The sequence below is a fragment of the Stegodyphus dumicola genome, chromosome 11 (genome assembly GCF_044657685.1).
Source record: "Stegodyphus dumicola isolate Sdum_Otavi_A_Nest chromosome 11, ASM4465768v1".
Taxonomy (NCBI): Eukaryota; Metazoa; Arthropoda; class Arachnida; order Araneae; family Eresidae; genus Stegodyphus; species Stegodyphus dumicola.
The window spans coordinates 56,553,092-56,565,472 of record NC_140778.1 but is presented as its reverse complement, the minus strand read 5'-3'; the positions used below and the strand labels follow the sequence as shown (position 1 = coordinate 56,565,472).

At 36.4% G+C, this 12,381-nt stretch overlaps 1 protein-coding gene across 7 annotated transcripts in view; it reads left to right on the top strand.

The window, feature by feature from the left end:
- The window catches only part of LOC118191531 (uncharacterized), a 187,992-nt gene that overhangs the window by 171,192 nt on the left and 4,419 nt on the right, over positions 1-12,381 (top strand). For all 7 annotated transcript variants that reach the window (XR_015043964.1, XM_085826729.1, XM_085826726.1 and 4 more), the window contains 2 exons: positions 2,168-2,223; positions 6,255-6,348. Coding sequence is in view for 6 of the 7 variants with exons in the window: in XM_085826729.1 (XP_085682855.1) it covers positions 2,168-2,223; positions 6,255-6,348 (150 nt within the window). In the remaining variant the exon portion in view is untranslated. The remainder of the gene's footprint in view (positions 1-2,167; positions 2,224-6,254; positions 6,349-12,381) is intronic.

Sequence of the window (12,381 nt, the reverse complement as noted above, 5' to 3'; positions counted from 1 at the left end):
AGAATCCCAGAATTGCACAAACTCGGCATCGCGCACAACCTCGGCATTGCGCACTACATTGGCTTTGCCCATGTACACATCGATCTTTTTCACCTAAAAAATCCCAGAATTGCACAAACTCGGCATTGGGCACCACACTGGCTTTGCCCATGTGCACATTGATCTATCTTCACTTAAAAAAATCCTAGAATTGCACAAACTCGGCATCGCGAACAGCGTTGGCTTTGCCCATTTGCACATCGATCAATTTTCACTTAAAAAAACATCTCAGAGTTGCACAAACTCGGCTTTGCGCACCACTCAAAATCGTCTATACGTCTCAAAACCGTCTCTCTACTAGTTTCATATTTGTTCCACAAATTGGGCACTTATACGATATTGCAATCAAACTTTTCTCCATACACCACTCAATAACGCTCTTTTTGCCTCTTCGCTCCAACTGATAAAAAAAATCCAGATTCAGATACTCATCCATTCTGCAGTAAGCACCGATTTTGACATACTCATCAATAATCAAAACATTCTATTCTATGTATTTTCAGAAGTTACGGTTATAATTTTTAACTCATGCATTCAATATTTTCAATCGTTTGGTAATGATCGTTTTCAATCGTTTGGTATCTTAATAATACATTTGTCAGAGATAATTCGTTGCGTTAAATGCTAACACTAACACAAACCACACAAAAATAGATTTATAATTAAAAAATCTCGCGCAGAACATTATAAACCTACCATTTCAACTCAGTTAAAATTTCATTTAAGTTTTCTTTAAATACGAAGCTATAGCATACTTATAACTTGTTTTTAAGGAGAGGCGTAACCAATATTACGTCATAAAAAGGCGTGTCCAAGCATAAGAGGAGTAAACACAGCATCGACTGATGCAGCCTATTCTGCGATTTAGCCCGAATCATTTCACTTGGTACTGATTTCCCATGCCCATGCCCATTCCCCCGATGTTACACCACCTGATACCTACTTGCAGGGAATGTTAAAGGGGAGTGTCTTCAACTGTGAAGATCCACCAAGAACTGTGCCCGAATTACGTGAGCAAATCATGTCTATTTGCAGGAGTCTGCAGCAATATTTGTTCCAGGATATGTTTAAGAATCTGCGTGAACGATATGAACACTGTCTACAGCTAGGAGGTGCAGACTTACAATACGCATACCGTGGTAAATCAACATGCTAATACTGTGTATATGTATATATGAAGTGTGTATGCTAATTTCTTTCAGGAGAAATAAACTCACAGATGACAATAATGTAATTTTGTTACCTTTTCGTTTCAGTACTGTATATTTTGGCCCATATTGTAATAAGATAGGCTTTGAGTTAAATGCTTTTGTTCAATCGTCCGTGCACACAAATTACGATTAGTGTGGAAGCATGTAATGCTACCATAAACAGAGAAGCACCCGCAGGCGGTTCTCTGCATTTAGAGTGTGGTAAGTGGCGGCAGATCGTCCTGATGATCTCATGAAAGTATTAGTACATTTGTTGAGGATGCCTAATACCTACCGCATTTTGAACCCAAAACATATTTATTACCGAATTTATGAGAAACGCTGCTACAGTATCTGATAACATTGAAAACATAGAACAATTAATGTAGGTAAGATTACTGTCCTCGTTATGTGATGATCTTGCTAACGCAAGTCGTTAATCGAGAGTTTCAGAGCATTCTGGCATGTTTTCCGATGGAAAAAATCTGGAGACTAATTTAGCCACGCTTCTTTAATTTTTCAGTTGTATTTTATATCCTCTGATTCGTTATATATGGAACGATATCAGAGGAAAACAAGGTCATTGGTTCTGCAGCCCTCCTGAAATCGAGACGCTGTGACGACGGACAGTGCAGAATGCTAAAATCTCTTGACACTGATCGTGAAGTTGTGTCTGTAGTACTGCCAACCGGAACGAATTATTGCATCTGTGATGTCCTCTGACACATCGTGAAAACAGATGGGAGAACCGCACACACGAATTTCTCATCTTTGTGTGGTCCGCCGCAAGAAAATTCTCACTGTGGTAAAGATATTTAGAAAAGTTGCAGATGAGTGTAGCAATAGCTTTCAGATGTCGGTTTCGTTTCTTGAAACTTGATGTTAAGCTTTGAAAATACAAAATGGACTTTAACTTGGATTGTAATTTTTTGTTACAGATGCGACGAAGGCTATAGTGGAAAACACTGCGACATGAAAGTTCTGAAGATTCCAGGTATGACTTTATTTTTAATTTTATGCTGATAATGGGGCACCCATCAACTGTTACTGAATTAGCATCTTGGCCATAAGACCCTATTACAGGAACTATTTTTAATTTAAGCTGCATGATTTGCTGCCGGACGCATTTCACCGAGTTAGTGATCAATGATCACAAATTGAAATAAAGGTTATGAATGTTTATGAAACAAAATGTTAGTGCTATGAATTGTTTATGAAACAAAATTATAACTTTTTCTGCTATCTGCAGAGATGTAAGTACGTGTATTTTTTTTAGTCATGAAGCACTAATCCTGGTGTTGGGGTTGCCGGTGTTGCACCTGGTGTTGCACTTACTGGTGTTGCACTTCCTGGTGTTGCACTTTCTGCCGTTGTCGCTGTTTCGCCGGAACTATTTTGCCGACAGGACAATCCGTTAGCAGCCGATTCGACATAGGCTATTTCGTTATCAACAGAAATAAAATACGTAATAAATATTGTTTACTAGCGGAAGCATCCGAAGTTAGATTAAGAGTAATTTATTTAACAACACAAGAGAATCATACCCGCAGTCATACATTTTTCACTCTGATGCGATATGGAACCCACATATAAAATGTTGATTAAAAAAAATAAACTAAATCTCTTTCATTATATCCAGTAACAACGGCACGCAGTTTTTAAAAATTTTTCGTCCTTCTAATCAAATGGTTGTAAAAGCTCAAGTTTCATCCAACATTTCACCTATATTCAGATTTAGCGATTTAATGTTGCAAAAAATGGATCACAACTGATTAGAAATCAGTTACGCGAACAAACACACAAACAGATATTCTTCTTTATATATAGATTTTGTAAAACTTACAAATTTTTTATTAACAAACACTACGATATGAATGCCAGCAGTAGCAACACTTTTCGAAATAAAGCATTTTTATCTCCAACGCGCGAGACTGTTGCTACTCGGAAAAATGAGTGTTTTCAGAGTTTTTAATTAATATGTCGGCTGCTTAAAACCGTACGAAGATAAAAAAAAGTCGAAATGGCTTCCCACGAGCTTTTGGTATCGTGAAAAATATATTTAATGTTTGGCAATGCTATTTTTATTTCATATTTTTTAAAACTTAGACATTTTTTATTAACAGACTACAACGATTTGAAAGCGAGGAGTGGCAACACTTCTCGAAATAAAGCAGATTTTTATCTCCAGCGTGCGAGACTATTGCCACTCAGAAATATGTCGACGAAAATTAGCGTTTTCAGAGTTTTTAATTATTATCTCTGATTTTAGCTACAATTTTGGAACTAATTTCTCCTCGAACTCTTCCAGGACCCAGAAAAGAATTGTGGAAAGGAAAGTTTCGTGACGACAGTTGTAGTAGTGACTGAGTTAATCGCGAACAAACAAACAAACGCACAAACAGACATTCTTCTTTACATAGAGAGATATTCTACACTACTAAAATCTGTGATAGCAAAAATAAATAACAAAATTGTCCTTAAATTGCAAAGATTGAAGTTCCATATATTTTGGAACGTTTCGATTTTTTATTTCTTGCTCTCCCAGTTACCAATTCACTGCTTAGAAACTGTGACGCACACAGGCCTTCATAAAAAAAATAATAAACAATAAAAAAAATTATCTGATGCATCGAATATATCCTATATATGGGCTTCTTCCTACCAAAGTGAGAGATATTCTTTTCGCAAATGTTCAGTACTGTTAAAATTAAATGAATATCATTCCTCTCACCTGAAGAACAATTTTCAGTTTTCGAACGTCATAAAAAAAAAACTGAATTTTATTCAGTAAAGGATTTCGAATTTTAGTATTTCTTCAGAAAATTTTAAAACAATATTCTATTAATATTTAATTTAATAATATTTAATTTTAAACCAATATCTCCAAACGTTAATTTTAAAACAGTATTCTAAAATGAAATTTTCTAACTTAAGTTATCCTTAAGAACGTAACATGAATATCCATTTTTCAATGAAATTTATGTACATTTATCCAAAATTATAATTAATAATTTTATATCGTGCAATTGTGAGATAATGAATGTTTTTTTAACTATTCTAATTCAATCAATTAAGAAAAATTAATCATTTTACTAATTATCAGCAAGTGTAAAAGTGTTTTATACTGACCCCCCCCAAAAAAAAACAATTCATTTAAAGCTACATAAGTAATTATACTAGTAAGAAAATTATTATTTTTTTCCCAATAAGATTATGGGAAATTGTTTTGTCATTGACTAGGAAACCTGTATAAACTTTCTGTACGCTGTATTAGAATATTAATTAGTGGCACCTCGGGAAATTATTGTATTGAAAAAATTATTACTTTCTTGTTAGCCCTAGCCTCGAACGAGATATTAGTACCGAAAGAGTTTTTTGCACCGAAACTCTTAAATGCGTTGTATCCCTTTTCAAATTGTTGCCAGTGAATATTATCGCCTTGTATTATATTTAAAGAAATTAAATAATGAGGAATCTACATGAATGTATGTGTATTTCTCGCACTGCGAAAAAACAACGGTAGCTAGAACCATCAAATTTTGAATAACATAGTCCTCTACCGGAACATAGGCACCTGCCAGCCCGAATTTTGAATTTCGAATTTGTTTAATTATCTAATTCGAATTTTGCAAAACGTTAACAAATTTTTAATTAACAAACTGAACGATTTCAAAGCGAGCAGTGGCAACACTGTACGAAATAATTTTTTTTTTCCCAGCGCTCGATATTGTCTATCGGAAACTCTTAAGATATGCTTTTTTACATACTTTGTTACTTTACTGTTGAATCTAATTTTATGTGGCTCAAACGTGCTATTTAATAAATAAAATAAACACACAAAACTTTAACAAACGTATACTGCTATGCTGCTGTTAAAATTTTATAATTTTACTGTTGATTACGTAGGTGTGAAGAAAAATTCTGCTTAGTAGTAGATCTAAAACAAATGATTAGTACGAGTGAATTTAACAACAGCCTGGTAGACTGCGAGCTCAGCGAGAGGTGTAAAACCTTAACAAACTCTTTTGGGTACTGTTAAAATCTGAATCCTTTCAATTTTTTTTTTATAATTTTTTAAATGACTAATGTATGTAAAGTCCTTTCTTCGTTGTTCACAGGGACGTTATAAAAACTTCTATACGTTCTGCAAAAATTTTGATTAGTGTCACCTCGGAAAATTGCGATAGTATAAGCGATATATTGCGATTAAATTTTTAACTCGATTATGGGAAATAATTCCTAATTAACTATGGGCTTAATAACAACATTTATGTATGATTGCTGGAACTTTTAACCTGTGACACCTCGAATAACTTAAGGGAGATTGACAGTTACTAATTGACAGTTTCCGTTTGACTCATTCAGTAACGGGAGATAACTTTTTATTGACTAGGAAATGGTATAAAAATATATGCTCTTTCTTTTCCTAAAATGTGTAACATTAAAATAAACTGTCATAATCTGAAGGTATACCTAATTTAAATCATTTCCTAAACTACCATAATCTGAAGGTATACCTAATTTGATTCATTCCTAAACTATCACAATCTGAAGGTACACCTAATTTTCTGAATTCGATTCATTTCCTAAACTTTCATAATCTGTAGGTATATCTGATTTGATTCATTTCCTAAACTATCGCAGTCTGAAGGTATACCTAATTTGATTCCTTTCCTAAACTATCATAATCTGAATGTATGCCTAATTTGATTCACATTTTAAACTATCATAATCTGAAGGTATACCTAATATGATTCATTTCCTAAACTATCACAATCCGAAGGTAAACCTGATTTGATTCATTTCCTAAACTATCATAATCTGAAGGTATACCTTTATTTTCTAAACTAGAATCACAAAATTACGACCAATCGTTCAAAAAGGTATTTAGAGGTGGAAGCAATTTGATACATCTACTTCATATATCCAATAAGTTACTAATTCTCTAGCAAATAACTGCTATTCGGGACATAAGATATATCAAATATTTTAATGCTGATATTAACATATTTCATTCTCTTACAGGTAATTCTGCCTTGATTGTGGGTTTTTCAATTTCAACGATGATTTTAGGAGCTTTGCTGTTCGCTTTGAGTTGCATACTGTGGAGATATTTGAAGTAAGCTTTATTTTAATCAATTAGTAGCACACTAAAGTCTTTAATGTATAGTACTTTTGCTGTTGACGACACTATCCAAAATCAGGACTGAAGAGGCACACGCCTCAAATAAATCATAAAAGCGAGGCAACATATTGTGTTAGGCCTAGATTTTTAACATAGAAACTCGATCGATTTCGACGGCGAACAAAGAACTTCTTCATCAGGAGCAAAGAAATCTGCAAATGAAAAACCAACTTACGAACATATTTATACCCTACTCTCTCGCCTCTTTCGACGTCCTTGGGGTATAAATGTTTTTTGAAGAAAAAAGTTGTAAATCTTCAGAAAAAGTGTTATATCTATGCGAATAATAAATTTCATGATCACACTTAGTAAATATGCACACTAAAACATTTAATTTCTCCCGATGATGGTGATGGTGTCGTGTCTATGACAAAGTGCAATTATATAGCTCCGAAGCTGTCAAAGACAGCTTTTGCAACCTCGGCAGCTCTATCAGTATAAAGTAGGTCCACTGGGTCTTCAATGCCGATGTTAAACAGTCTGGCTTGGATTGCTGGGCAGCTGAAGATGTGATGGCGAGACAGTGGGATGTCATCTGGGCAATGAGGACAAATGTTGGTGGAACTACGCTGTCCGTCTGCAGAAATCCTCATCCCTTTTAAGTGATTTGTCCTAAGCCTGGTTATGATAGTCGATATGGCTCTGTCACAGTACAATTCCGGGATGGAGTTTCCTTTAACTTGACCGATTAGTCTTTGGCTGGCAACTGCATCGGCATCAATGAGGGTTAGGCAGTTGGATGGCTGAGGAGAATCACGGGATGCCTTTGCAAGCTCATCGGCCTTCTCATTACCAGAAATATTTACATGAGCCGGTATCCATTGTAAGATGCAGGATCTTTGGGTAGCAATGATTTTGTTTGTGAGCTCAATGATCTGATGACTGAGTTGACATTTATCTTCTGGATCGCTTGCAATGCTGATCTGCAGTCAGAGAAGATGATGATGCCCTTGGAACTCTGGTCTTCTTTAGAGAGATAAATCTCCACAGCACGTTTGATGGCGACGAGCTCGCATGTATAGTTGGAGGCGATTTTCCCAACAGGAATACTGTGGCATTTCTGCACTCCGTCTGGTCCGATGAAAAAGACTCCCGGTCCTCCTCTGTTCAGATTGGAGTCGGAAGAGCCGTCTGTGTAGGCGATCGTCAGATCTTAAGGTCGTGAGTTCCTCAATGGTATTGTCACCCTTTTCTTTGATTATTGCAGTGGGATCTTTCTTGGTACAAGGTTGTAAGAGATTTAAATAAATTTTTGTTTGGGGAGAGGGCATAGAATGTTGTAAGGCTCTTTGGACATTTTGAGATTTCTCCCGATGCTTTTAGGAAATAAAATTTCTTAAAAGAACAAATAATCATATTATATATTAGCGTAGAAAAAAGTATTCTACCATTACTCTGTATCGATTCTTTGTTCTCTTTTTTAGCACTATAGACACAGAAAGAACACAGACAGAGAAAAAAATGTAACAACAAATGTTTGATCATTGAACAAAATGTACAAGTGTACAGCACGTTGAATAAAGCGTTGTCGTGTGTTCCAAAGACAAATATTTTTCACATTCAGTGCAGCGCGCTTTCGTTTTTATGTGCTTTTTTGCTGGCAAACACTCCTTCTTTTTCTCCTCTCTTTTTTATTGTTTGCCCTATTTTTTTTCCACTAAAGCAATTTATGTCACACTCGCTCTCATTTTTACAATCTATATCAACTTCTGAGACTCAATATCATGTCAAATAAAAATTCATGATCACTTTCCATCCTCATTTCTTTAATGTATTCTTCGCCAGTTGATGCGTCTAATAACGTCTGCAACATTTCTTCCTTGTAAGATAAATAACATGACACTGCAGAGACATTAAGTTATTTCGAAGCAATGCCCTCTCTGGGAATCGAACCGCGGACCGCTCGAATACGCACCGAGCGTGCTGACCGCTACACTAAGAAGGCATGGTAAAAAGGCGGCAAAAATACCTTATAGCACGATTGCCGCTTTCTATGCTGTCGCAAAGCAACTATGTGTAATAATAATACGAATAGGCGCGCTGGGTCTAAAGAGCACGATCCGATCAACATCAAGATTCCGAATGAAAAACCCCAGCAAAAAATCTTGAGAAATATAAAGTGGTCGACCTCAGACACGATTACACTGGACTTCAGCCACTTGCGTGAAATATGCGTGCTTTGGGAAAGGGTTGTTTAATCGAATGGGTCCACTGGAGCCAGTGAGGGCGCTGGCATGTTAAGGACCGATTTCTTAGGGAAGCATGCAATAGTTTCCCCAACGACTTGTACATGTGTTTCTGTAACAGCAGAATGGTTTCGACCAAGAGTTTAGACTTTCTCATCCGCGATATTACTTGTTCATTTGAATGTCTTATGCAATGTTTTTATTATATTCGGCTGCGGTCATTAGTGACATGGTATTTGCATTGAAAGCTTCTTGTTGTTGCTTTGAAAGCTTCTTCTTGTTGTAAATCTCCTCCTGAGTCGGTGGAATTCAAATACAAGGAAAGTCCTTCCCCCCCCAACGAATTCATCATTTTTAATAAAATCCTTCCGAATCTGCTGTTCAGCTTTCTGCTACTCATCCAGTCACAGATAACACTCCTTCAAGTCAAAACATCAATTAGCGCCCACCAGCGGCCGAGCGGTGAAGTCGCTGAACACTGGTAGTTCGGTCCGAGGTTCGAATCCTGCAAACGGGCTGACTTCACGGGCGTTTTCGTGGTTTTCCCCATGTGTAACGTGTATACGAGCCAGTTTCCCTTAGAAAGTCCTCCACGAAGCCATCCTTTCCCTTAGGCAGATAGCCCTAGTGTGCTTTGCCATCATCACACACACACACACACACCCACACACAAAACATCAATCTCTTCTGAAATCATATGCGTACATCAAAACTCGGAAAAATGGTTGAAGATATTTACAGCGACATGTGGCGGAAATTTTTTTTAACTGAAACCAGGAACTCTGGAAGGAAACATTTGTGCCATGTCACGTGAGTTTTTCTGCAAGGATTTTTTTTTTTCTTTCCCTAACCGTTTTCCTCTTATACATTTTTGAAAACCGTCAGTCTGTTTTAGGATACCCAATATCTTCATAAAATCATTTTTAGGAAGAAATAGTACGTTCTAGAGCTGAACTATATCAACCTCGAGTTACAACTCCATGTCAAAGGAGTGGCTCACTGCGACATCTTAACAAGTCTAGCCTAGTCTAGGCACTCCTTTGAGCCTTTGAGACTTATCCGTTGGTAAGTATCACAATGGCTTCAGCTATGAGTATGTGGATGATTCCATTTGCAATTAGGAACAATTCAAGCGATGAAAATGGATAATATTATCCATTAAATAATGATAAGACAGCACTTTATTCTTATACGTTAAGTTGATTAGAAAACTAAGATGTTGTATTCTAGTCATTAGGTTTTTTATGAAGCAGAAAATGTGAAAAATGTGCAAACCTGGACCTCTCGAATGCGCGCCGAATGTGCCACCATTACATCACGAAGGCATGCTGGAAGCGGGGAAAAAATATCTTATAGTATGAAAATTGTTAAAAAATAATTTATTAACTTTTTATTTCGTCAAAGATAGACCTTTTTATTTTAACTCTTTCAGGGCGAAGTTGCCCGAAACGGCCTACTATTTAGACATGGGCAGGTGTAGGTTGACCGAACGCCTTGCATCCCTATTCTACCTTTTACTTCTCCCCCCATCACAGTTACTCCATGGCTCACTGGTTTTCGGAGTTGTTAAATGGCATGCCACTCATGCTTTTGAAGCCACTAAAAGTAGCTCTGTTATTTGAATGCACCTTCCCTCGCCTTTGTTTAGCATCAACATTTAACTATTGATGCTGGCAGTTGAAATCATGTCCTAAGGACATGATGGATGAAACCGTACAAAGATCCCCAATAGAGAAGTAATCGCTCCACTTTAGTATGTTACATTTAATGCTGTAGCATTCTTATTGGCATATGGGAAGGAAATCCATTGCAACAAAAATCCATATGTAAGTGCGTTTCAGATGTTTGCGAAAAACAGATTTTGACATCTACCGATGCGAAAGAGTTAATAGAAACATCAAAATTTAGCCTATTTTTTTGTTGCGGAGGGACTGCTCTCCTCGTACGCTGAACTTAAAAGTCAAACGAGTAACTCAGAAATGAAGAGGCCACGTCTTAGTGAAACGTTAAATATATTAAACATAACATTAATAACGAATTACAAAATTAGTTTTAACATTGAGTACATATATTTGTCCACCGACTATTCAAAGCAGTGTCTCTTTTTCTCCCTAAACGCATTCTGGTGAGGAATGCGGAAAGAAGTTAAAGATCAAAATCATAATAACTGGTTAGTTTATAAAGTATTTCTACCGCCTTCCAAGCGTGTCTTCGTGGTGTAGTGACTCTGAAAGCTGGGCCGGTATTCCAGAGGTTCGTTGTTCGATTCCCGGCGAAGACGGTTGCTAATTTTTCATCTTGCCTGGTTCCAAAAAATACCTAATGTCTCTACAAGTTTAACCCAAGAACCTCGCAGCTCTTTGAGCTATAAAACCTAAACGTTATAATAATAACATGTAAATAAAACGTAAACAAATACCACTCTATCATGATTAGATGCAGTACGCTTAAATTGTATTCCCGATGCTCTCCTTGAGTCACGAGGTACGTGCTGCATCTGGACAGAAGGCGAAGGACAAAACCTCAATATCTATGTTTCGGGTTAAACTGCCGGTGTCCAAGTCTACTATCGCCTTTATCAACTGCGAATAATATATTTTAAAAGAATTTAAGTCCTCCATCCATGCATCAGGCTTTTCCCGATTAACTGTGTGTTGCAATTTCCTGTTAACGGACAATAACTCACGTCCACACAATCCTCACAATGTGTTCCCCGACTAATTTGTACACATTTAAGATATTCCAAGAACAAACTAGTCAGCCAGATCTTCAGAAGTGAGATTTGTTCCGTCTTGGTCAGGACTGATATCACGAAACCTGTCAGTGATTTGCAGCTTTAATCTCTTTCCCTATGGTGAGTATTTATCATATTGTCGCGTAGATGAAGGGATTCTACAAATGAACAGGCAAGTATTCAAGTCTAAACTCAAGCCTTTTTATTAACTCGAACTGAATGAAGAACTACTTATATACAGTTGGTGCACATACTGGAACATTCCAGACACGAAATATTCTGGAAGAATAAGAAGGAAATTTACATAAATAAGATAACATTAACAAGAAGGAAATTTACCTAAAAACCAATTATCAGGCATTTTGCATGGGTTTCGAGTCCTGCGTCTTCTTCCCTAAGCTATGAGGAGCTCGGTCGAAAAGAGCAATTTTCGCTACAATATTATGTAAAATACCAATACTCTACTACTGTAACAATATTTGTTTATGCAACACCCAGTGTATATATTGTATATAGCGCCTTATCTTTATTCTCCTAGTCTTACATAGTATTGGCAAGAATTTCTTATCCTTCTTCCCAAATGTATTTTCATTTGAAATGACAATAGTATCTTATGTAATGATTCTAGCACTTTGTCTACCCATACTGCATATAGTATGTAACACACCTTGATAGAATAACACTGTATGATTAATCTACCGGTAACGTTGTGACGAGTACTGTCGCTATTTTATATGTAGGAGCTCGTATGACATAGTCTTTATATAGGTATGTTTAGCAGTCTTTAGCATTGATTTGTACTCACTCCAGAAGATATTTCGAGCGCTTTACTACTGAAATACACGCTTACTACTGAAATGTACTGTTTATACTGTTGAAATGTAACAATTTATCTTTCAGTAATCTTCTAACTCGTAGTTCGTATGGTAATTATACTGTGTTGTATAACCTGTATGTAGTAATTTAAAAGTCAAACAACAAAAATCAGCGTTATACACTGGTTATCATAAATTAAGGAAAAATCACAAAAATAGCGATAACTCCCTC